We start from the raw sequence: 27,467 nt of genomic DNA on the forward strand, positions 1-27,467 counted from the left end.
CCTTCCCTGAGTGGTGAAATACCCTCTTTTTGCTGGAAGTTTAATGATAGCGAAGGAACTGAATTTGAATTCTTTGCCCTGGCTCAGCTGTGCAAGTCTGTGCCAGTGCTGCGTGCTCACAAATTCTTTGGAAATACATTATCATACAAACAGAAAACGTGTGTGTGTATATTTGGAAATATATCGAGCACCCTGCTCTGCCTGAGCCAGACACAGCTGAAATACACTGACTGCTTGGGCAAAGCAGAGTCTTTTCGGGTCTTTCTGTAAGCGTATTTTATTATGGAAAAACATGATATATAAGGCTTTTTGTTATTCCTTATGTGCTTGTCCAAAGTATAATACAGTTGACTCCAGCTGCTTCAGCCAGTAACAGCAGAATCACACACTTCAGCGCAATAGTGCCCGTGACGGGTACTGCCAAACACCACCCAGACAAAAACACCACACTGATGAGGTCACACATACCATATGCTGAGCTTTGATGCTTCACATCCCCTTCTATAGTCCTTCAAGTAAACTACAATGCTTAAATTAAGGCAAGATCAGCTTTGCTGTTGCTTAACCTACCGCGTGTATCACAACTAACAGACACACAGCTGCCGCAGAATAGTACAAGTAACATTACTACAGAAAACCGTTTCAGTTGTAATGATGTGATTTAGGGTCACACTTGTAATTGTGTAGGTCTTCTGTAGTTTTGCTTAAAATAATTTAGTAACAAACATATTTGAAAGCGTGCTCATTTTCAATCTATAGCAAGAGCCACTATAAAAGCTTCCACATTTGTCCATTTTTACTTAATCACAAAATACACGTGATATACTGTGAATGCAAAGCAGAAAAACATTAAGGACTTGACTTAGACATCACATTTCAAGACTATGTTTCCTACAGATACTAGGTCTGACCTAGAAAATGAATGTTGTAAATTTTATGTCTATCACTTCCTGTAAAGGAACATAATTTTCATTTAATTGCTAAGCAAAGTACCACGGCAAATGTTCCTATCTGCTTTCTCCTCAAGATCCTCTTGTCACCACCATAAAAAGAACTACATGACTAAATGGTCTGACCATCCCAGATTAATGAATGAGTCATTCTCAGTCACCCACAAGTTTCACGTAGACAATAACACCGTTTGTATCCTCTATGAAGCAACACAGATAAAAGCCACCGGAAACAAGTTGTAGGTTGGTGTTTGAGGCATCACACACACAGAATCCAAGGAATTTTTACAGTGAAGAGCAGGATTCAGAGCAGAACACATATAAGAGAAAATAATTTAAGAAAAAAATCACCTAACGCATTCAGTTGTAAAAAACAAGTTCACTAACAAGTGTAATACTTGCTAGAGAAAATCTTGTGAAGATACAAAAAAATGGAAAAAGGCCAGTACAGTGCAGCTGCGTACCCTACTTTCAATAGCAATATTAATGTAGCTCTTACGAAGGCTGGCCAATCTCCTAACAATTGAAACATGTTTATTTATGCAAAGAGCAGACATGGCATGGGAATCTGTGGTTCATGATTCCCCAGTGACTCCTGCCAAAGTCTCTTTACTCTTATTCTGGAAGAACCACTTCTGGTAACGACAGTAATTTAGTTCTTTGCCTACTCAAACTTTGTTTTTCCAGCCAAGACTAAAAGGATGCCAAGTGTGCTCTTTTCTTTGCCTTGAGCAGTTGTCACCTTTAAAGTGGACAGCACCAGCTTATTCATGAAGCCCTTTAGCCCAACAGTTAAACGGCACTGCGTTTTTTGAGCAGAATTGATCTGAGCAGAATTTGTATCAAATGCTCATCTGCTGCTCATTCCTAGTATCAGAAGCGTACACAACGATGGGAAAAATTACTCAGTAGTTAAGAGTTGTATTCGAAGTGAAATGAACTCTTCCCACACAGATTCAAACTTTGTTTGTTTTGGCAGAAAGGTACCGGAATTTTAGGCACTAACAGCAAAATGCAGTAAAAAAGTGTTTAGATCACCATGATCTCTAAGGGCTTCATATTGAAAATGTACAGCCATGAGAGCTTAAACCAAAAACTAAACATATCTGTAAGTCTCAAAGTTAACTCATCTCTGCAAAGAATAGTACCTCCATTCCATCTTCTGCTCAAAAGCAGGCTAAAAGTATTCCGGACCAAACAGGAGAGCAAAAGAGCCATTTTTCCTTCTTTTTGGAAAAGCAGGCTTTCACAGAAGTTTACTAAATATTTATCTAGGACCTGTTTTAATGCCAAATAAAAGGAAAGTCTTCCATAGAAAAGGTACAAGTGAAAACTACCTTACATTAAATGACTGAAGGCTAAGAATGTGATTTCCAGCATTAACAAAAAATAACAAGCAGAACAAACGAATAGAGAAAATCCTCTTTCTTCAGGTATCTTTCAGGGGAAAATAGTCTCATAATGATCAAGTTAATATTTCTGCCTAACGCACTGCTGGTACATAATGCAGTTAGCATATTTTAAAAAATAGTTTCTGTTCTCTTAAAGACATGATCATTCACCAGAGCCTTCATCTGTACAATTAATTAGTGAAAACTTGGCAATGAGACATCGCTACCCTGAGAAGAGACATGCCTATGAAAGTATTTTCTAAACGTCTTACAGTTATTCAAATAAAGAAATGCTTATTCGATGAAAGCTCAATATTATTTTATGTATCTACATTCAAGATCTGACCAATATCCAGTTAAAACGTGAATTCTGGATGCCTCAGTACTTAAAAGGAATCTCTGTCAGTGGCCTTCTTATAACGTTAAAACAAACAGACAAATTAGGTATCTCTTGTCACCAAACTACTTATGATTGATACAGATCAGTGGCCTCCATCTCAGGCTTTAAGAGGTAGCTGTTTGCTCCGTGAGAGGGCAAACGATCTGACCTCTCACACAGAGTTGCCCTCTACGTGTCAAAAACAGAGACCAAGAGTTAGGAAGACCAAGCTTATATCTGGAACTATTTCCCACAAGCTACTGCTTTGTACCAGTTTTTGGTCAACATCTCTTTTAAAACCGAAATTGCTAATGCTGTTAATTACAGTGTTATCTACCAAGATATTATAAAGCCAGCAGCTCACATGACACATTTTCGAAAATGACACCTTCAATTTGTATGCACCTTCCCAAACTCAGGTGCTTCAGTCTCTAATACTGCATAGTAAATACTCATTGAAGTGAAGGACCTAAAACCCATATACCATTGCTACGGTACTGCCAGCCAGGCCTGGCAACAGGATTGTTTCACAAAAGGCAGCACTCCTCATACATTCAATCTGTTTTGCTCAGCTCATCTTGTACAAAATGATCCATTGCCAAAAGGAGATTGATGACTGTTACTGGAATGAACGTTATCAGAGACACGATCTTGACAGATCTCAGGCAAAGGACAGACGCTAGCACAAGTATCTGCTTTGTAAAATGAATCTGCAAGATTGCGGCTGGACTCCGAGGGTGAATTTACACTTCACAGCTGAGTTGATTTAAGAGGTCGCTGCTGCCAAAGGAGGATATCCCGCTCTGCGTTGCGTCATCCTGACCCCCTCCTGAGAGGAAGCCACAGCACTCTGCACCCTGGGCTAATCCAGCTGAGCTCACTCACATCACAGACTTCCCCTCCCCACCCCGTTTTCGAAAAATCAAGGTTGTGCAGGTTTAGAAGGCTGAAGACACTGGCGTGGGGTCTGACAGTGGGACTCGCCCTTTGCGGCAGAGCCGGGCTGCTCGAGCAGCTCCAGCCATAACACGTAACCTCACCCTGACAAGAAGCGTTGAACTCGTTTGGCTTCACCGCCACAAACACACAAAAGCACCAGCCTTTCCACAAGATGAACCTCCCTCTCCTTTCCCCAGGATTCTCTCTCAGTCGCTTCTCTTTTTCTAGGTCTATATTTGGTATCGGGGAAAAAAAAAACACATCTTGGTGAAGGAGGAGGGAAGAAGGGGTGTCAGGACAAAATTACATAGCATTTATTCAGGGCCATCTGTTATTCCAAGTCTCAAAGTACTATTTCTGTTTCACCGCAGTGTACCATCCCAGTCATAAGAAAGAATTTATGGCTGTTCTAATTGCAATCAGTTCAGCACAAGTTGAAGTATCAAATGTTTTTCTATTTGTCATTGAAGAGATTTTTAGACCTTCTTCTGGAGTGGGGGGGAGATCATCATTGTTTCTCTTGTTCTTTAAATACGCACATGGTAATATATTAATGTGTTTCTAATTAATGAAGAAGGTGTTAAAATCAAGGATACTGGAAATTTTAGCAGGCTTAGAAACAACAGCAAGACAAAGTAGGTTTTTCTTTTTTTTAAAAAAAAAACAAAAACAAAACCAAACATTTTCTGCTATTCATTTTCAAAAAAACCACTAAGTCAGATATCACTGTACTAGTGCAAAGACTTAGAAACAAAAGCCCAGCTTCAAAAGGAAGCATTCTATCTTTTATCTGCTGTACAATTAATGGTACTGATTAACCTTTAAAGAGGTCAGGTATTTTACTTAAAAGTAGTTCAATAACATTAGTCGTACGGTACTCCTTGACATGATCAGATTCAGCATCTGATATAGCCTTTCACAAAAGAAGCAACAATATCCGCCAATAATCAATAGCAAATTGTTCCTTTAACACCGAACTCGACTGTAAAACACAAATAATAAACATCTGGATTTTACCTATGCTAAAAGGACAGTACTTATATATTAACCAAATTTCTTACCTGATAGGGCTGAAAGGCACTATCTTCAGTTATAAAATCCAGCTGTTTGTCCACAAGGAATTCTACTGCAGTAATTGAATTGTATACACTTTTTCCAACCAAGGGCTTGAATGTCTATTGGAAAAAAAGAAAAAGAAAAGAAAATTAACCAATTAAAAAAACCTCAGCACATCAAACCCCCAGGACTGTCTAAACACTGACGTAGTTCTTCCAACAAAACAAATTAAAACAGAATAACAATTACTAATTATACAAGAAAGGAGGATTTTGTGTTTTGTCGTTTTTCCTTTGTGCCGTTGGTGGAAAACCAGCTAGAAAAGGGAACTACACCATACATTCTTCCTTTCCCTCATCGTGCTTGAGCAAGAGTGTTTACCACAGAAGCTCAAAGTACAGGAGCATGATTGTATCTTAAACATACAGCTCAGCACGCAGATCCTCTCCTCCTGCCTGCAGGACCAGCTAGCGCAGTGGTAATTACAGTAAGGACGCTGAAGTGGAAACCGACTGCAGACATGAAAACGCTCCCCCCCTTCCTGTTCCGAAATCATTCACCTTGCCTCGAGTCAACCATCTCATTTCCCTGCCTGCCTCTGCATCTGTTCTGACTCTGCTGCCTGCCGCCCCCGCAGCCGCTCCTCACTGCAGCAACCGGCTGCTCCGGCGCAACGGCTTTGGAGATGACAGCGCCCGGGCCAGGGGCTTTTGCAGGGGGGCCGGGAGGTTTCCTGCTTCCTCCCACATGCTGGGGAAGCAGCAAGGGGCCTCCCGGCCCCACTGCAAAAGCCAGGCATGGAGAAATGGGAGCAGGGAATAACAGGCTCCTCGCTGCCCCCATCTAGTCTTTGCCTGAAGCACCCTGCCTTATCCAGACGCAGTGGGATGCAGCAGGCGCATGGGGAGGGAGCCATGACTTCAGCGGGTGTCCCCCGAGAGGGGAAGGGCAAGGGGTCCCCTTCCCTGCTGGCTGGGTTTCCTGGAACAGAAGCGCAAGGAGAGCGTGACTGAGTGGGGATGTACCAGAGGGGATGAGTCAGGTGAAAAGGAAATCCCAGCGGATGGAAGGGAGAGAAAATGCCGCTCTGAAGACAGACGGGAACAACGAGAGGAAGGCATGGGTGAACAAAAGAAACGACCAGCAGAAAGAACATGCAGGATACAAGGGAAAAAAACATGGAGGGACAAAGAAAAAAAAAAAAATAGAAGAAAGTTACTCTATGGGACAAAAAAAAATGTTAATGAGGGGAAACGGGAAAAGAAAAAAAACCTTTGAGACAGATTCTAAATTTAAAATGCAGGAGGAAAAGACAAAGAGGAGAAACAAGGGCAGGTCAAACCACATGAAGCATCATGCAAATGCTACACCAACATCTGTTAAGATGCTGCTATCGCAACAGGACATCACTAGCTCACACGCAGCACCCTGCAGCAACAGACCCCAGGTACTTACAAGGGGAGGGCAGGATCACAGCCACCTGTTTATAGATGGGGAAACTGAGGCACGAAGCAATCCCGTAACTTGACGAAAGCCACCTACGCAGCAGGGCAGCGGCAGAGTCAATGACCTGCCCTCGGCCGGTCTGCAGGCAGCTCCTAAGAGATGCACTCAAGGTTTTACCAGACTTCATTACCTACTTTACAAAGGTGTTGCCTTGCGATTAGTCTAAATATAACCCAAGCCTCTCTGGAGCTTCAGCTCTGGCACTTACTAAACAAATAAGAGAATATTTCATTGGAGATATGAGTTACTTTCTAATAAACATATGCAACTCTACAAATGCTCAGGTTTAACGTACTGCATTCTTGTTTCCATTCTAGTTAAGGTTTCACTTCAGCTGTTACCCTTTCTCACGCCAGCAAGGCAAAAAAAACCCAAAAAAAACCTCCGATCAGCCAGTCAGCCATCTCAACAACAGGGTAACTAGATGAAAGGGCTGGAGAGGCAGGAGACTACGATAATATGCTAACTACAGAGTCTGAATAGTAAATAATTATTTAACCTCTAATAGCTAAGAAAGGGCCTTTGCTCTTGCATCACTTTTCTATAATGGATTTTGTATTGCTAATGGTTTGAGTTAAGAGAGGGTGGAGTTCACATCACGAAATTGCGAAGTGTTGAGTGTATCAACTCTCAAGTGGATAAACTTTTCTTTTAAAAAGTCAATGTTGTAGTCTTTCAGTCCTTAATTCGCCCCCGCGTCTCTGCGTACACTGCTCTACTTTTTCCACGCTGGCTCCTTTCTAACTTTCTGTGCTATTATCCAGGTCAAGAAACGCGTTTCCGACTACAAACAACAGGACATACCACATCATTAGCCGAAACGAAACCGTGTGGAATGCGGCTTGCAGTTATCATTCAGGATTCAGACAACACTATGGATTAAGGTACGTGCGAGCCACCAGTTTATCTTACTGCTAGTATTAAAAGAACTAGTTCCAAATATAGATCCGTGAGCATAATTATTCTAAGAGGAGAAACGTAATGTCTTCTCATTTGCTTTCATAGATCTCAGCCTCTAGACAGGCCAACACCTCCAAAACATGCATGTGGAGGATGCGGGCTACCCCACAAGCACAGAGGAAAAATATGTAAATAAATAAAGCAAAACTATGCCATGTCACACACCTCCCTATATGCGGATGGCTGCTCAGCCGCACACAACTTTTTTCAGACACTATTAGAAAATATTCCCACTATCAAAGAACAACAAAACTCCACCCTTTAAAAAAAGCAGGCCTTCTTGGGAAAGCCAAATCCAGACTCCATCAGCTCAAGGAGATAGGCAGGCCACCAAGGAGATATCCAAACCAGGACAGGTTAGGGATTTGAACAGTCTTAAGACAGAAGACCTGACCAAACTTCACACCACGCATCACATATGCACAAAGAAAAACAGACTAGGAACACAGCAGACAAGACTCAGCTACTAGAGGCAAGCATGTGAGACATGTAACAACATGAAAATAGATGCAAGAAGGTCCAACGAGCTCCTTGCAGGCTTTCAGAGAAAGACGCTCCCTTCTTTCCATTCCCAAAGTGGAGACGACTCTGGGGAGAATCAGACATACTGGCTGAAACCAGGAAAAACTGAACAACTTCAAACCAAAAAATGTCTTTCAAACTTGTATAAAGCTTCCTTTTACCATCTACGTTAACCTAACTCCCTGAAGACCACAATTAAGCAAAGGACTCAAGCACTCTATTTTAAGTGACATCTGACTTCAGCACTCTTATAAGCCTCTGCTTGAAAGATAGCCCACTTTTTTTCCGTCTAAATTTCCCTGCTTGGCCAAAGAGACACAAAATTTGGTTGATTTGCTAGCAAGTTCCCCAATATTGAATAAAACAGATTTCTTATTCTGCCCCTTCCCACCACCATGATTTTACCCCAGCTCATGGAAGAAATAACCTGCCTACGGGAGACATGTGGCACAGCTCTGACACTGAGGAGTTGGGTTTGGACCTTCCCGAAATCCAAACGAGTCTTTAGAAAACGTTAACTGCCATCACTCCATAGCAAACAATCTCAAAACCATTTGATGGCATTCACCAAACACTCGTGAATACAGCGGATTACTCAGGGACTGCTTTTTCTAACGCCCAGTAACACAACTCATCTATTTATTTATCGTCTCAAAAACCCCCATGGCAACCGCAGGCCCTGCTTTCCCGAGGAAGCAGCGCTGAGCGAGCACATAGTGCATTTTTTATCTCTGCCTAATGCAATTAAGCAGCTGGAGACGCGGTAAGCCGCCCCCACCGTGTGAGCAGGCAGCTCCCTGGCACCGGCCAGGGCTCCCGGAGCCGCCGCTGCGAGCTGCTGGCTGCCGGCTGCTGCAGCGCCGGCGCTTCCCGGCTGTGACACCCAGAAGGCTCATTGCAGCAAGCGCTCGGGTTACAGCTGAGCTCGCAGCTGCTGCCCGGCTCATCCCGCACGACCACCGCCTCAGCCGTCTCCCTGGAGCTTACGGCCCGCTCAGCCGGGCACCCTGCGCCTCGCACCACAAAAGACCATTTTCCTATGCACATGTACTGCATTAGCCTTGTCTTTTATTTTTTTTTTTAGTCTCTCTAGAGGAATTTTAAAAAGCTATTCAAGAAACCTATTCTTAAACTAAAATCCGTCACGTTTTATGTATTTTCCTCCTTAAACCGCAGAAGTCGAGAAGATCGTGTGAACTTCATTTATAGGTGCTATTCAGCAAACTTTTCCACATATTGTTCTCAGCCTCGCTGTTTAGTCTGCAATAGCGCAAACACTGGCACCTTTTCATTACCACACTTAATCATTAAACTTCAGAACAGCCGTAGCTCTCTTCCAAAGCCTGTTTGTTGCCACGGTTCGTACTCAAATAGGCGGAATTACCGAGGGCAAAAGAGCAGAAGATAAATAAAGCAGATCTGACACAAAAATCGAGCACCGAGTTTTCTCATGTGCGCACTGCTCTGCCCGCATGCCCTGCGGCAGACCCCAGTTCCAGCCAGGGCGTTATTCCGGGCGGAACTCTCCCAGCCCTTCCCCGGGGGGGTGTCGGAGCCCGCAAGCAGAAGGAAGTAACCGGCGGGACGCGGCGCGAGGCGCCCCCGTCGAAAGGCGACCCCGCCAGCCGGGCCCCCTCCCCGCCGGCGGCGCCGCACGGCCGCGGGCGGCAGCGACCATCCCAACGGTTTTGTAACGGCGGGGCTCCTCACCGCTAACGTCTGGACAGCCAGACCCTGAAGTTCAGCAGCCGGCGTTAACGGCGCAAATTTAATCTCACCGAACAAAAATTTTTTTAAAAAAAGCCATTTCTGAAACTACGTTTTTTCGAAGGTCGCCGCCGCCCCTGCGCGGCTCCCCCGGGGCAGGGAGGTGTCCGGGCCCGGTCCTCACGGCGCCTCCGGCCCGCCCCAGTCCGCGCTCGCCCGCCGCCGGACCGCGCACAAAGCCGCCGCGTGCCGCGCCCGCGGAAGCCCCCCCGTCACGTGCGCCGCCGCGCGCGGCGCGAGAGGGGCCGCGACACCCCCGCGGCCTCGGGGGGCGAACAAAGGCGCGCGGCCGCCCCCCCCCCCAAAGTTGAACCGCCGGCGGGGGGGGGAGGGGGTGTCTCGCGGAGGCGCCCCTGGCCTCCCCCTCCCCGACTCGCGGCGGCGGATTCTCCCTCGCCCCCCCCGGACCGCAGCCGACCCGCCCGCCCGTCCGTCCGTACGCACCTCGCTCGGCGCCCCGCGGCCCGGCCCGGCCTGCGGGACCTCCGCACCCGCCTCCGCCTTTGAACTCACAAGGAAAATGGTTCTCGCCGCGCCGCTTCCGGGTCGGGTCGGGCCGGGTGGCCGCGCCGGGGGCGGGGACGGCGGGGCCGAGGGAGGAGGCGGCGGAGGGGGGGAGGAGGAAGGCTCGCCGCCCGCCCTTTGTGGGGCTGGCGCGGGCTAGCGCGCAGCTGGGCCCGCCGCGGAGGCCCCGGCGCGTCCCCGCTGCTGGGTCATGGCGCGCTGCCGCCGCCGCCGCTTACATAAGGGCGGGCGCGCGGTGCGCGGGGCCGGCCATGGCGCGCTCTGCCGGGGCGGGGAGGAGCCGGGACGCGCCGCACCGAGCCGCCGGGAGCGGAGCGGAGCCGAGCCGCGCCGCCGAGAGCCGAGCGAGGGGAGCACGCCGGCGGGAAGGGGCGGCGCTCGGCAGGCGCTGCCCGCGGGGGCGGGGAGGCGGCCACGTCCCGCGGGGGCGGAGCCGCGGGCCACGTGTGGCGGGGCCGGGGCACCCCGGGGCCGAGAGCCTCCCGCCGCTCAGCGGGGCGCCCGGGCCGCGCCAGAGCGCGGCACCCCGCAAAACCTGACACCTACTTTATGGCCGAAGCCCTTCCTCCCCCGAAAAGCCCCCACGGTACCGGGTCTGTCCTTCGAAAGCCGCCCCTCATCCCTCCCTCGGTGCGCTTCTCTAAGTCAGCAAACGAGGGCTACAGTTCTGTCCACATTTCCACCCCCCCCCCCCAAAAAAAAAAGGAAGAAAAAGGAAGGGCGGGTCAGGCATGAGCTCAGTGCCTGACTGCGGTCCAGAATCAGCCGGAGCACAGGGCGGTGAGGGGAGTGACCCGCACGGCAGGGGACGAGCCCAGAGTCTGGGCTGCTCCGCCGGACAGAGGGGAAAGCCTGGCAGGGGCTGCTCATCCGAAAGCCTTTCCCTAACGACACACTTCCCCGTGATCAGCAAGTATTTACAGCCCATAAACTGATGCAAAACGTTCTCAAGCATAATTTTCTAATTTTCAGCATACAACCTATTTTCGCCTTGATGTCAAAAAAAAACCCCACAAAGAACAAAAAACATAAAACATGTTTTCCCACTGTTGAACAGAAGACAATGGCACTAACCAACCAGTTGCTTACAGTTTACATAAAACCCACCAATTCACTTGAATAGTCCAAGGGGGAAAAGTGCATGGTGCACTATCAAATGAGAAAATGGTTTCCAAACAAATTTAGCAACAATGCCTATATTGCATTCCTTGAATTCAGCTCACATACACAAGCATGGATAGAATAAAAAAAAAAGGGGGGGGGGGGGAACCCACAAGGGATGAGGTTGGGATAGAGGCATTTATTTCCTCCGAACCCTTTAAACATAAACAGCTGTACATATTTTACTTCATGGAAAAAATACAAAGCGTGCAGTTTGCCAAGAAAGTATGAGAATAATGGGAAATCAATGCATGACTACCTCTCTGTTCTCATCTCGAATTATTCCAAATGATGTAAGCTTAAAGGTGTACTGGAATGCTATAAAATACTGAGCTCTGAAATAATAAAATACTGAAGTACAGTTAAAAATTAAAGCTGAACTGAAAGGCTCTCTACCCACCATGGACCTTTCTCCAGCAACTGGGTTTCTTCCGCAAGGGTTTGTGACACCGCGCACAAGCAGGGCAGGAACCAGGCGACCTGTACTCGTCGTTTGGACACTACCCAGCCTACGCTCAAACCATGGAACTGTGAAACTGGATTTTGCTTTGAAGGGACACTAGCAGAGGCGGTTTATTGTACTGATTTTCCCTTTTAAGTGGTCTTCCAGCCCAGCGAGCCCGAGGCTGCTGAGCAGCCTTATATGGCAGCGAGGCTGCGGCAGTGCCCGGAGCAGCCATCTATTCCTGACCACCCAGACCGGACAGTTGCTCCTCTTGCCTTTGGCACTCCCGCACAGCCCCACTAACCCTACACCCTGCAGCCCCTTGCCACATCTGCTAGCCCTCAGGGCTAGCCAAAGAAAGGCCCCCTTCTACCATCAGCCGAGCATGGGGCTCGCTAACCCCCTCCGCTCTCCCAGCACGCACTCCCTGACCCAGACAGGCAGCAGTGGGGCTGCACTTTCTTGTCTCCAGAGAAAACAAAATTAAAAAAAACATCTTGGTGACACCGTTTTGACCTGATTTCTTTCCAATTCTTTCTTTTTCCCCCCACCTCCCACAGGGTAGGGGGAAATGATAGCTCAGCTGCTTTCACCAGTAGCAAGACAGGTCATGCAGTAGCAGAGACCAAAATGCATCCTTATTCCACGTCTGGGGCCACAGTTTGCACCACTTTTACCCTTCTGGTGCAGAAGCATGCCCATCCTCTGCCACCAAACAGCAATGGGGCAGCTTGTCAAGCGAGTAGGAGATTCTTTCGCAGACTCGGTTCTTCAGAGGCCTCACCGCCTCTAAAAAAATAAAACTTGACCTATCAGTAACAGCTTACACAAGGAAATATCCTGAACTCAGACTCTGCCAAGGAGTCAAGAAATAAAGTGGGTTTTTTCCAAGCTTAATTCTATACTTGTATGATCTTCAAGTCAACTTGTAAAGCGCGTTTTAGATTACCTCCAAGAAGTACTGATCGTCCCAAAGACATACTACTACTGCCACCAAATTTGTACCTCTCGTGGTTTCGAGGCTTTGCTTTACCATTTCTCTCAAGCAAGAGTCCTAACACTAACAGTTATTTCTGGAAGGGCAAACAAATGAATTATGCCTACTACAAAGCACAACATGCTTCATGCTGCTATTAAACTAATGGTGCTGCGATAGCTGTGCGATACGTAGTGCAACTGTCAAAGCAGGCAATCCTCAATAATATCCAAGACAGACACTGTTAAAATACAAATCACAAGACTGTCTGAAGGACAAGCAAGTTTGCTCCTCTGGACAAAGCTTTATTAATAGACTGCGACTTAGTAACAAAGAATATTAATACCCAGCGCGGCACAACCTATTCATTACCACAGAGGGATTTTGCTAAAAATTCTCAAATGACACCAGCAACGTGTGGAATACTAACCCAGCAACTCTGTTTCCAAGGGTTTCACTTAAAGTCAACCCCAGTAAAAATCCACTTAAGTGGGAAAACACCTTTTGAGAGTATAAAAAATAAGGAAGTGCTACTGGTGCAACTGCTGACATCAAGTACGTCAGGGCGACACAAAACGACCTTTACGTCATTACAGCTTACTAAATTTATGGCAATATATAGATGTGTGTTCTTAAAGACACACAGACTTGCCACATCAAGGCACTAATGCCTATTTTAAAGTAACAATTTTAAAAATCACTGTCTTAGGAGTCCCAAAGCCTACAGAAAATAGTGCTCTCCAAGCTTGGTTATGACATTTACAAAATACTCCCCTTTGGAGCGGTTTATTTAATAGTGGCATTATTTTAGTGCTGCTTCCAACTACTGTTTGCTTCATCTCACAATCGGGCCCGAACTCTGTCAAACAAGCCATACTATAAGCTTGCACAACAGAGCTGCCTTTGTTCTTTGGCACTGCCAGTCCCCTATGGAATCAGGCAGCACACTGAACTGCACTCGGCAAACAATCCCTGACCTTCAATTACTGTCTTGGCTCGCTGCCACAGGATACATGTATTACTGGTAACACAGTGTGCCCTATTTTGCAGATAATCGCTAGAGCTACAGATAATCATGAAAATCAACGGAAAAACGCCAACACTCCCTTCCTAAAATCGCAGTCCTATCTTCAACTACGGCAAAGCGTTCCTCCGGTGTGCCGCAGCAGCACAGCCCAGGCTCAGGCTTAGGCCATGCATTGCAAGGATGGCAATACTGCAGGTTTTGTATTTTTAGAGAAAGCATGAAAAATTCCAGGTGACGCATGGCTTCGCCTTCCTCCGCCGGAGGTTTTCGCTTTGCTTTTTGTTTGCTTTGAGGCGGAAGGCACGCCAGGTTGTGCTGGCACAGTTTTGCAAGAGCTGCTCTTCCCCCCACCCCCTTTCTGATTTTTTTTCCCCAGCAAACTGGGGCCGCCACCAGCTGCAGCCCGAGCAGCCGCGGGCTGGCCACCGGCCAGCGCCCGGGCCCTGAGTCACTGCCCTGCTGGGAGGCTGCCGGCACGGTGCTGCCAGAAACGCAGCAAGGGCGTTGGGAAACCAAAGTGCACACAGAGCAGGGGGTGCTGCTGCGACCCTCTTTTCGGTTCCTGCAGGCTGTGAACCCCTGTGACTGCGAACCGTGCTCCTGCCCTGCACCGCACCCCAGAAAGACATGCGTTGCGGTGCTGCTGGCAAGGAAAGAGCACATGTAAATATGGCGAATGAGTAAATATTTAAACTTTAAAACAAATGAAAGTTATTTAAATCTGTCTTCATCATTTAAATTAGCATTTTTCTACTTATCTTCTTTCTCTGTGTGCTGCTCTACACTTGCTTTGCAAGCAGAACTGTTTCATAGCGATACGCCTGCAGAAACAACACGGTGTAAGAGCAGAGCTATGGACAGCCTCACATTAGTGGAGAAATTAACTTTCTGATTACGTATTTGTGCAAACCAACTGAGTTCAAACAGTGTACTTAAGCGCAGAAACCAAAGTCCAAGGGAGGAATTAATGTGTGCGAAACAATCATTACTATTAAGGCTGCAACATGTAAAATAAGAGTAACTGGCATTTAGACGCCAGCTCATTTGGCAAATTCTTCATTTAAGCTCTCCTTTGAGGTTACGGAGGTGGGCAAATCTCACTCGGAGGCACCCAGACACGCAACAACTTCACCAGGCCATCTCTAGCAATTTTTCAACATTGAGAAGCTGAGGACATGGAGGAACATGAGCAACAATACAACACGTACACTTGCTAACTCATTTTACAGTATATGTCAAATTAATCCGATTTAAAATTTGGTTTCTATCTTTGCAATATTTTCAATCCACTTTTTAAATCGTTTTTGTCCTTCCCTGGGCAAGCACCATGGGCTTTAATGTTCAATGCTTCAACATGACTGTGCAATTTTCCCCATTACTTCATCCCCATCTACTTCATCATACCAGTACAGTAATCGCAGCCCTGGCAATAAGCTCTGTCAGTAAACTCACACTATTTTTGTGGCTGAATTGGTGTCCCTGCTGCAACAGGAGACCAATAATCTTGGTAGAAGAAAAACTAGAAGCATGGTGTTAAAAAAAGAAAAAAATCATTGTAGGCAATAGTATTGCATGAGTGTTCTTATTTGCTGGAGTTTGCTGCCAGTGTTTAAATGATCTGCAAACTTCAGAAACTACAAATTTTGAATGTTGACAAATAATTTCAGATCAAGTTGATTTTTTTTTTTTTTTTTTTACAATTGCTGCCCCTGGTTTCGTTTCTTCTTAGCCCATTCTACATCTTCCCCTAATTCAGTCTCTATCAGCAGCCTGATGCTGGGATTTTTCTCTCTACCTAGCCTCTGCGGTATGCCATTTACAGACACAAATCCTTATACTACAGAACAGTGCTCTAACTCCAGATCTATGTCCAAAGACAAAATACGAAGCAGCCTCTCGGGCATCCCTTTGTGGCTGGCTGTCACCTCAAGCCCAGCATCGCTGTAACGGACTTGTGTTTTCCTATGCCCTCTCCCTTTGTTAGCTGAGCAAAAATGCTGTGACCCTGCCACTCACTCAAATCCAGTAACATCAGTGACATCTTTAAGTGTGACCTACTCTCTCTCACTTCTGGGTCCAGGTTACACAAAGCTCTTGCAGATCTTTTTTTATAAAGCTTATAAACCATATGTTTTTCTACCCATTCCCATAGTTCAGAGCAGCAGCCTACACTCATCCTGCAGTTTGATTACTGAAGCCTCCTTTCCTCTAGCCTTAATAAAGGCATTACATGCTCAGACCCACTCAAAACACTGTCACAAACACCTCCAGCCCACAACGTCCACTCTTTGCAGTCCTTCCCCTGGCAGTCCCATTGCATCAAACTGCTCTTTCAGAAGCAGCAGCACCTCATCCTACTATTGCTCATTTATCAATTTCAGGCACAGTTTACTGTCAACACTTGCAAAGGTGATTCACTGACATCTTTCCATTTCTCCATAAAACTCTGCTTTGCTGTACTGACCTCTGAAACCTTGACAATGGCTTGGCCACTGCTTTATGGAAGCCTCATCTTCCCTCATAAGCAATGACTCCAATTTCCCATCTGCCTGTCTCTGTGTCATCTGCCCTTGACCTAACTCTCAAGTTTTAACTCTGTGGAGAAAGGAACCCTTTTCATTGTGCATTTGTTCCACAACTCACTGTACAATGAAATCCTGGACTTGCATATACGGTTCCAAGTGTCGCGGTAATGTGCCACAACAGCCATTAACCTTGAGACTGTATTCTGTCTTCCACAAAGCAAGTACAACAGCTTCAAGATCATAATGTTCTTACCCACACTCCTGCTGCAATATTCATCAAACCCTTTTTAACTTGGGTGCCATCCATGTTTTTCAGTATTCATGCCTCTCCAGCCTTCTTGCTTCCCTCAAAATAACACAAAACTCCCTCCAACTCATTCCTTGGCTTTACTCTCTTCTTCCAACCCTATTGCCAACATTCACAACGTCCTTGCATCCTTTCCCCCCTGAACTTACTGGATGTAACATCCATTTACCCGGCCTCCTTCCAGCCTCACCTCTAGAAAAACAACCTGAGAACATCAGGTTCGGCCTTCTTACATCCACTGAATTGCTGCTCTTCTGTCTGATTCAGCATCCGGCACTGCCTCTCTCTCATACTTCCCACTAACTGAAGTCCATTACAGAACAGGACTCCACCTTTCACCCTCCTACTATTTCCTGCCCCTCTCGTGCTACGTTCCCAATTGCCTCTCTGAAGCACATCTCATTTCCTGAGTGTCACCCAGATTTAGCTTTCATAAGGTCCCTTTCTGTTTTTACTCCCCAGAGCTTAAATACTTGCCTCACCTTCTTCCATCTCATCTCCTACAACCTTGTTAACTTTGATTTCTAGAGCACTATTTTTTTTTCCCTAATTCTGCTGTTTTTTTCAGTTCTTCTGCCCTGCCACTCCCTCTCTCTTTCCTTTGTCTAAGGCATCTTATTCACAGGCTTAGTCAGCTTCCTGTCTCTTAAATGGACTGTATTTTTATTTTGTATATTTTTCTATTTGCTTTTCTCCAAAACAACTTGGGTGCATCCTCATCATGGAAAGCTCAGCTTCCCACTGCAGTTCTGGCTCTCTGATTGCTCAGGCTGCCAGGAGGCCCTGTGGTCCAGGTCCGCCTCCTGGAAACAAGCCACTGGCTCCATCGGAGGTGAAACGGGGTGCGGTTCTGAGGGAGCCTCACTCCAGACATCACTTCCTCCGTTACGGCAGTGGTGAGAATGCATCCATGCCGGTATTTTCCATTCCCACAACCCTACCACAGTATCCAAGCGACTCTTGTAATATCAAATGCTCCCCATATGCCTGACACCACACCCAGGGCATGCAACATATTCTTGACATCATGCTATGAAATGGTCACTTGAGTAGGCTGGAACAACTCAGTTAAGTAGAAAGTCTCCACGGGGAGTGGAATTGGCTCTTGGAACAGAGCTGGGAGCAGGAGAAAAAGATATGTTAAATAGAGCTCCTTTTTGGAGCTCTCTGGAGTAAAAAAAAGCCTCAAAAACATACAAAAGACGAAGTATAAAACCAGAAAAAAAAACATCAAGAACAGAGAGCAGTATTTTAGAAGAACACATCCTGTAGAAGCTGAAAGAGGGAAATACCTGCTTCAGATTATCATATGAACGAAGCTGTTATACATAAATTTGGATTCCATTTCTGAGAAGGAAAAGAATCCTCAAGGCCATTCCTCCAGTCTTTACGTTTACTCCTTTTTCCTGACAGTGGTGCGTTTCACTGTTTGTCAGGCAGAATAAGAGCTGTGGAATAAGCACATTCAATTTGCAACGTATTCAGAATGGGGTGAGTTTTTTGGTGAACAGTTAAAAGGTTACAATTTCTATTCCTTCCTCCTCTACTTCCACTGTCTCCAAAAAAGTCAGGAACCCCATTTGCCAGTTCTGCAGGCTTTTTATCTGGCTATCTCTGGATTCCCTTACCAGGGAAAGGCCATTTGAGGCGGGAGAGGATTACTCGTTTCGGATTCAGCGCCTCTGTGCTCTCTTAGTCCCAGCTTGCTGGGAGTTAAGGGCGTACTTGCACATTTCTCTGTGTTTTGCGATACATCCTTTTTATTTTCTAAACATGTACACTTTAAGCGCATAAGAGTATCTTATCTTAAAAGCAGTATTTTAAGATTTCCAAACACTAAGACTTAAACATTAAGCGACACGAATGCGTTGTGTTTTAATTATTTTTGTAAAAAGCTCCATCTTACTGAGACAACATGCTAGTATAAACTCCTCAAAAATATCAGTTTGTCTCGTCTTTGTGTCATGTAAGCAGGGAGAGATACAATCTAGTTTCAGACTATATACAGAAGTATCTTTTAACCTTCTTGAGCAGTATTCTTTCCTGTTATGATTGTTTTATAATCATATTGTGACTTCCTACACTGAGATGCAGTTGCTAACACACTGGTTTGATTCCTGACTCTACAGCATAAAAGGTATAAACCTTTTATAAGGCATAAACCATGAAGAAGTTGAGGTTAAAAGTTTACACTTGATAATAAAAAGTCTGATGGAACAGACGGGGTTTTAGTCAATATATCCCAGCATCAGGATAATGCTGAAATAATGTTGAAACACCATCAGTCTGTCTAGTAAACAAATTAGAAAATAACCTAGATATCATAATGGATTCCCGCCCCCAGTGTTATTTTTAGACTCTCGCATCTGCCTTCCTACACGCTTGTCCAGAAGCAACCTTGATGGACAAACACTTTTTTTTTTTTCCTTTCAGGAAAACACAGGACAGATGGTGTTGAAAATATTTCTCTCTGAGATAACAAGTTTTCCGCTTTTTATAAATTCACTCATCTTCAAAGTGTGACAGCTGTGAGTTTAAAGATAAAATCGAAATGATCCAGATCTTGTTCATCTCCTTTCTCCAGGGTCCCTGAAAGGTCACACAAATACGTCTCGCTTAGAAGTTTCCCGCTAAATGTGAAATGCACTTCTTTTTCAAGTTCAAACTTACTGGTAAGTTAGAAAGAAGCAATGTACCCCTCTGCTTTTTTTTCAAATGTGTCTCAGGCCTGTACTGTGAATTCAGGATCTTCTGGATCCGTTTGTATAGTATATCAGACAGTATTTACCTCCAAGATCTATTTATAGCACTAATTACATTCCCTCATTCCTCCCATACTAGTGTACGTGACAATGTTACTAGCCTACCTTATCTACTCCCACTTTGTCTGTCATGTTAGATTGCACTTCTACACCCTGGTTATCCTCACCATCCTCCTCTGTAACCTGTTCGGTTTGAATTTATCTTTCTCCAGCACGGCTGACCAGAATTATGTATGTTAGTTTAAAACCACTCTCAGGGGAAGCTGTGCTGGGACACTAGCATGCCTCTATTCCAGGAAAACATGTCTCACTTGTCCCAGAGTCACACCTACTATCATCTCAACATCACACAGCAGGTTCACAGTCGTCCTCTGACTGGCCATAAGGCCTGGACCTTTTCCATGCCAGTGCTTCTGCTGGATAAGCTCTCGTCTACCCTTGCCATCTGCTTCTAAATCCACTACTTTGTGTTTTACGCAGTTACGTTTTGTTCCATTTCTATTACTTCGTTTCTCAAGGACATTAAATTTTAGTTGCATAAAACCCCTTCATCCTCTGTCTTAAGGGCTCCTCCTATTCTATACCATCTGCGGACTTAATCAAATTTCATCAATTAGTCCAAACATTTCAGTGAAAATACTAAGCAAGTAATTCCCAAAATGTGTGAACAACTATTGGTAGCCAGACCTATTTCACCACTACGCTGCTCCACCTATTTCAACACCACATAGCTCATGTCTTATAAGCCAATTCCTATGTAATTTACTGTTCACCCTGCTAATCCCCGTCTTCCTCTGATTGTTCATCACTTGGCATACTGTGGAACGCATCGCAAAAGTCTAGATGAATGATACTAATTCCGTTTTCTTGCGTTAGAACAAAGCCAACCAACCTTTTTGTTCAAGTGAGTCCATGCTGTAGCTTTTCAAAGTGCTGATGACAAGAATAGGCCATGATTAAAGGGAAGGGGAAGAAACGCTGAGCAGATATAACCAGTCTATTTGTAAACACTTAAAAGAAAACAAGGCAATGAGCAAAAGCCAGCATGAATTTGAAAACAATACATTATGTCAAAGCAAATTTCCTTTACAAACAGAAGAGCAGACTTGAGAAGCAGATCTATATCCTGGCTTAAATAAGGTTTCTGACACAGCCTCCCATGATATGCATGTACACAAGCTAAAGAGATTAGACCCAAATTAAACTAACATGGATGCGTATCAAGAAAACAGAAGGAACAAACAAAACAAAACAACCCCCAAAACATCCAGAAATCATCACTAGCTCGCTGTCAAAATACGTTATCTAGAATGCAGTTCCCAAAGTCACCTGCGCTGGGTCTGCTCTTATTCCCCACTTTCATTAGTGACCCAGGTGATAGAACAGAGACTACATTTATTAAATTGACAAACAACCAGCTTGGTGGGACTGCAAATTATATTGGAGGACAAAAAGACAAAGTGGAAAAACAGTCTGAGAAAAAAAGATGACACGCAAAACATTGCACGTAGGCAGGAGAAGTCAACAGCAGAAATATCGAATGGCAAACAACTGGCTAAGGATAAATTCCACAGAAAAAGAGAGAGGTTATGTTCAATTTATGAACTGCTGTGAGTTAACGGTATCATGCCATAAAAATGCAAACACAATACTGGGATATATGAATGTTAGTACAGCCTGCGTTCAGCATTCATAAAGCCTCAGCTGGAGTACTATAAAGTAAGTAGAGTTTTGGATATTGTTCTTCAAGACAGGTATGTGCTCAAAAGAGAGCAATAAAACAAGCACAGTTTTGGAAAACGCCACGGATGAATACAAACTGAGGAGACTGGGAGGGGGAAAGAGAGCCGGGTGTGTCTCCAGCTATGAAAACAGGATGCTGCAAGGAATAATTTCTTAATCTCTACAGCAGACACAACAAGTTTTAACAGCCTTAATTTAGATTAGATGGTCTGAAGTTCTTTTTCAGTTTTAGGATTCTAGAACATCTACAGTGTCACTTACCTCTCCCAAACAAAACACCATTTAGAAACACATGCCCAAATTAATGCTATATATAAGCCTGCTTTTATTATGCCATCTGCCTGTCTGCCCAGCTTCTCTGACCGACATCGCCTACTTCACGGCTTCTCTCAACAGCTACAAACTGCTGGTCCGTTGAGGGCTGCAATGCAAAGGAAGAGTCTCAAGACCTCGCTCTCTGGCAGCAATATTCTGGCACTCTCGAGAGCTGTGAGGTACGCGCTGCCCCTGCCCGCACTAATCCCAGCCTGCGGATTCCCACCGATGGAGCTGAACGGGAAGATTTACCTGCAGACTTTAGGAAAGGTTCTGGTAGATCACGTGTGACCTGAAGATAACAAGCTGGCCCTCCTTGTCTAGAAAATTAATTCTTCTGAAAGACAGGTATCGGGTCACTAAAATTCACTCTTTGAAGTAGGTATATTGTATTTTTACTTAATTTTCTTTAATCTCCCAAATTATAATCCCTTGATTATTCTACCTGTCCCTCCCCCCAAAAAAAGCTTTCCAAAGCTTTACCATATTGTGAGGGCAGACTGACAGTCTTTTAATTGCTTGCATAATTCTTCCTTTCCCCATCTTTATGTTGGCACTGCTTTCTCCAATCATTTGTACCACCCTGAAGGAAAGACTAGCTAAAATAGTTACAATCAGCACTAATTCTTTCCTAATTCTGAGATGGAAACTTCTCCTGGTCTGAGTATTTTACGATCCTTAAGTTCCTTCTGGTTTTCGTAATTTCCATTCTTTTATTCCCATTATACATCTTGCTTTTTCCTCCGTAGTTATCATCATCCTTACTGAAAATTAAGCCAAAAATATTTGATGTTTTAGTTGTGTATTACTCTCTACGCTTCTCACTGCGTAGAGAGTAATACACATACTGCTTCTTTTTCTTTTCTTTCTTTTCTTCATAAAAGCTGCTTCTTTTTATTTGTTTTCACATTATTTGCAAGTTCAAATTCAACTTCTAGAAACAAAGAAATCAGAATTACATCTTTTTTCCCCTCCCCTTGCTCACAGGGATTCCTGCATTCGTCTTCATATGTATCTTCAGGCTGGCTATTTATCCATCTTGATCTGCAGACCAGGAGAACTCATCCTTACTTGGGATTCAGTTTCCAGGCAAATTTTACATATCTGTGACTTCAAGAAATTGAATCCTCAGGCTCCTTACACCTGTGATCACGTTGGCTTATTTAAATTTGCCACTAAGATTCAAAATCTAAATTCTAAACCAACTTTCCTATATTTTTTCACATATTTCAAACTGAATCAAGTGATGATTACTACGGGTGCAATTTTAAACTCCGCTTAATCTGATTAACTGTAAACTGCCACTGAATGAGAAGGTCCTCACCAGCCCCAAGCACTGGCACTATCTCTTCTGAGCTCACCGCCCACCCCGACTGAGTCATTTTTTCTGGAGTCACCTTGCTGATGTAACTCGTGCCTTTGGCTGCGTGACTGCTAGGATCAGCTAGATGGGAGCAGAAAGAGTGAAGCCAGCTCTTTCAGCAGCTGATTAAGCATAGAGTGAAACTGAATCCTCAATCCAAAATTATTTTCTAGAATATCTTCACTGCTTTTCAAAATGAAGTCTGAAGCAACACTGATTTCCTGTTGGTTCAGTGACGAGTTTAAGGAAGAAACTTGCCAGCAGTCACATCCAGGAATACCTTGGCCCTATCATTTCTCCTCTAATCTCTACCTGGGAAAGTAAACCATCTCGTAACAACCAGTATTTATCTAACAACACTACAGAGATCCCTATCCCTATTGGAGTCTAACCCTAGGGCTAACAACAGATTCTTTACTCCTTCTGTCATCTTTCTCCAAAGTGATTTCAAGCCAAACTGATTTTGGTCTGTCCTTTTTACATTAAATTATTTTTTCCTAGTCTACCATATAATTACTACTGCACAACTTTTGCTTTTGTTCGGTTATTTCTGAACAGCACAAAACACTTTAAACACATCTAGTCTAATTATTAGAAGCATTCTACCATGCTTCTGATACTCAGATGTTTTATATCCTGACCTCTATCAGAAACACATTTCTTCATTTTGTTGTCCAGGCTCTCAATACGTATACACAACATTTCAGTTGTTTCTTAGTAACCACATCGCATTATCCAGCGAAAACCTTTCCCTAACTGCAGTGTCTGACTATCATTTTCCTTAATCTTGGAGCTCTTTTCCTTCTCAGATAGTACTAGTCTTCTACCCACTGGCACTTCTCCATATGCTGAGACAGAAACAAAGCTTTACCTAACAGCTCTCTGCTGAGGTAAACGCCGGAATAGAAGTTGCATATGTTGGTCAAAGCTTTTTTCCATACAGTCAAGTTCCCAGCCATTGCACTAGCCTTCTTCTCTAAAGGCAGTTTTTCCAGGTACTTGGGAGCAGAGCCTAGCTCTAAGAGTGATCTCCTCAGGGCGCTCACCTCCAGGGACCATAATTCTGCTTAAGATCATCAGACTATTTACTCTATGCCTTCTCCAGTACAGTATGCACATCTGTAATCCACCATGACAGAAAATTTGCTGTCGTTTATCCTATCATGAAGGCTAATGATGGAGTCTTTCCTTCCCACTCCCACTCAAATCCCTTCAGGATCTTTCTCAGCTTTCTCATTCTTCCTTATCTTCCCATTCAGCAACATCAAAAGTCCCACCAAGAAGTCTGTGATTCCTCAGCCACATGAGCCTTCTCTTAATTCTTGGATCCGGTTTAAGTTCCAGCCTCATCACCAGTTCCATCTTGAGCTTCCCTGCTTTTCTTTTTTTTTTTTCCCCTCTTCACTTTTGAACTGTATCAGTAATTTCATGCATACTATATTTAGTCATCTTTATTAAATTTGCCATTTTTCAGGTTTTCTCCACTGCTCCCTTGATTAACTCCCATCTCTTTCACGTCCTTGCTTTCAAAAAGGGTGCACACTAAACTCCCTTGATATAGTCACCAGTTACACAGCAACTACTTATCAGCAGCTTGACTTTTGAAACCTTTTGTCTAAAGGAACTTCAACCCTTCATTTATTTCAGCAGTGGTTAGCAGCAGGAATCAGTCTTGTACTCGAGTCCAAATGCTGTCCATAAATTACATTCAAATCAAACGCTAGTCACTGATCCTCAAGAAACAAGATTTGCTTCCCAGCCTCCCGGGAGAGAGTCCTATGCTGGTTTTGTTGACCTCAACTAAAAAGCTTGGTGTTTTATAACAAACTGGATGTGTCAAAGATGTCTGCTTTGGCTATTCCCATGGAAGTCTATCTAAATTTGGCAGAGTTAGAGGCCTCAAAAAAAAAAAACAACCAAAACCAACATTAGAGTTCACAGATGTTTAACTGAGAAATACTTGGAAGCAAGGGGCTGTTTCCTTTCCTGGCAATCACTGTTCTTGACTAGCAAAGGCCACGGCCTCAGAGATCAGAACAGAAAGTGTCTCCCATTGCTGACACTCAGCACTAAGGGAAAAGGAAGACATAAACTGAGGAGAAGGCACAGGGGGCAGGAAAAAAAAACACCAGAAGGGTGAGAAAGAGTGAATGGGGACAACAGCTGGCAATGTATTAACAAGAATAGAAAGCTGTGTACTACCACCACACATGCCCCTTGGAAGCTGGAAATGCACCTAGAAACCCCACGCGACATTCTTGTTTTCTATCAAGACAACTTCCGCTTTTTTTGTTCCTGGGCTCCAAAACCAACCAGCCAAGTGGCGGTTTACAGAGCCAATCCTTGAGTACTACATGATTAACTGAGGACTTCAGCCTCTCTCTGCCTCACCATCTTCTCTCCATCATTGATCACAGGCCTTCTTTGTGGGGACCCCCTTCCCCAAACAGACTGGAAGGAGCAGTGCTGTATTTCTAAAAGTGTTACCTGTTCTCAACAGTGTCAAAGCAGAAATCACCTGTGCACTCTCCGCACTCTCCCCATACACATTTCTGTTTGACATCTTCCAATCTTTCCTGGCCTGTATCACTTCTAAGTACTTTTGCTGTTTGCAAGATACAGTATGCATATGTAAGGATAAGGAACATTGGCTTTTTTTTGCCTTTCAACTTAGTTTACCTCTTGTAAATTTTTTTTTTTTTTAGTTCTCCTAATCATGTTCAATTTTTGGTAACAGTATTTCAGTTGACTTTTTAAATTAAATTATTCTTTTTGGCCCAATGAGTGAGGCATAATTGATACAAAACTATCAATAAATTAGATAACGGCATCAAATCTAGGACTACAAAAGTTTAGGTGTTTTTTTACCCCTATTTAAGATATCCTCAAGCTGTGCTTATTCAAGATACAAAGCAAGCAACGGATGGAACTTAAAAAACGAAGTCTCCCTTTGGTCTTTATATTCTCATATCTGCAAAATGATTTTACTAACTTTGCTCCCTTCCCCACCCCCAAAGGAACAAGAAAAAGCTTTACATTTGCTAGGTATTGAGGGAACAAAAGAGAAACTCTCACTGACAGGTTTCATTTTTCTCCGAGAGCTCTTTCAGACCAAGACCCTCAAATGGAGCTAGACAACAGGGCAAGCACTAAATCTCTAGAACACTTTCCACCCCCCTCCATTTCATAGTGCTATAACATTGTACATTGAATTACTTCAGGAGAATCTATAAAATGAATGACCCATTTCTAGTCAAAAATCCCAGCTGTGAATCACACAGCCATTTGGCCTATAAAAAGCAAAAAACACAACCTTTTTTTTAAAAAAAAAAAAAAAAAACAACCAACACACACCAACCTGTTCCGGTACAAAAAAGAAGTGGGGATGTTTTCCAATGAATATAAAAGATAAGAATTTTTTGAGCAAGAAACATAGCTACTTTTAGAACTAGCTTTCCTTATGAAAAAAATCACTCTGGCATACCTGTATAGAAATGTTACATTTCCTCTCTCTCAGTCATTATTTAGCCTCCGAAACACTTTCTCTGTAAGTTTCTCTATAACTGAGTTATACCTGAGTTTCTCTGTAAGTCTGCTAATCCTGAAAAGAAAGGGGATGAAAAAAATATATCCACGGTTTTGAGTTTATTTCAGCAGAAATAAAGACGCTTTGTATTAAGTGGCTATAATAGCAGTTTTAATGATAGAAAAAAATACACACCCAGTTTAGGGAGGTAGGACAGAGATATTCTAGCTATGGAAGATCTCTCAAACTCAAGTATGTTTGCAAGAATTCTGCCTTCCCCCCTACTGGCAAGTGTTTCTTTGCCTTCAAGCTAAAAGATGACTCAAGTAACATATCAGTGGACTTCAGAAATAAATACCTCATCATTGTAATAAAAAAATAAATGGACTACTAGTTATCACAGCAGAATCTAAATTAGATTTCTATATTTAGAAGTACCACCTTTCTTTTGAGGATAGTAACATTCTACAGTTGAAGGGCAAAAGAACTCACACGAAGTTGGTACAGGAGCTCCTGAATGCGATTACGGGTGGCAAAGACAGTAAAGTGAAAGAAATGTATATGTAATGACAATGAGTATCAAATGTAATTATAACATCAAAATTAAAACTAATCTTGAAGAAGATGGAAGGCATATGAAATTGGAAAATGAAGTTAAGTTCTACATCTTTAAAGAAATTAAAAGGACAAAGCTATTTATTCCATTACCAGCTTATTATTTATGACCTTTCAAGCAGAAATGAATTAAAACGTCATAATGACACCAGGTATCTGTTGTAGTAGTAGTGTTGTAGTTATTAAGGTCTAAGGATGAAGACTGACACTTCTATTTCAGAACTGAAGAACTTGCGTTATTAAAGCTTACCAGTTTAATTCCTTCTGTATCTGTCAATCCAACAAAATATATTAGCTCTTCCACAAGCATTAGCCCACCTATTATTTCACAAAAATATCGAAGATTTTTCTTCCATTGCACTTCCCCCTGCACCGCCCTGAACGCTGTTATACTTCAGTTACTCCTTTACTTTTGGGCACTGACACAGACTTTAGAAAGCTGATCCTCCGTCAGTGAAACAGTATTTTAAAGTAGACTCCAAGAGTGAATATTTATCCTACTTCATTTTTACCTTTTGTTCTGTCTCATTTTCTTTGTCACTGACATGTTCCCAGTCTGCATTTATTAAAAACAGTCAAGGTCACCCTAACTCATTTATTTAGTATCTGAAACATCCAGCAACTCCAGATGTTCCATTCCAAATACATTCAATTTATTTTCATTTCAATTTTAACCAGACACCAGATCCTCTAGGAGAGATAAGTAG

At 43.8% G+C, this 27,467-nt stretch overlaps 1 protein-coding gene across 3 annotated transcripts in view; it reads right to left on the minus strand.

The window, feature by feature from the left end:
- JMJD1C (jumonji domain containing 1C) overlaps positions 1 to 27,467 on the minus strand; it is a 166,842-nt gene that overhangs the window by 53,691 nt on the left and 85,684 nt on the right. For 2 of the 3 annotated variants that reach the window (XM_086616769.1, XM_086616767.1), the window contains exon 3: positions 4,721 to 4,834. In XM_086616769.1, coding sequence (XP_086472895.1) covers positions 4,721 to 4,834 — 114 coding nt within the window. Of the gene's footprint in view, positions 1 to 4,720; positions 4,835 to 9,914; positions 9,935 to 27,467 lie in introns of those variants that run through there. The other variant, XM_086616771.1, reaches the window with a different exon arrangement.

This window comes from Tauraco erythrolophus, chromosome 9, assembly GCF_009769465.1.
Source record: "Tauraco erythrolophus isolate bTauEry1 chromosome 9, bTauEry1.pri, whole genome shotgun sequence".
Taxonomy (NCBI): Eukaryota; Metazoa; Chordata; class Aves; order Musophagiformes; family Musophagidae; genus Tauraco; species Tauraco erythrolophus.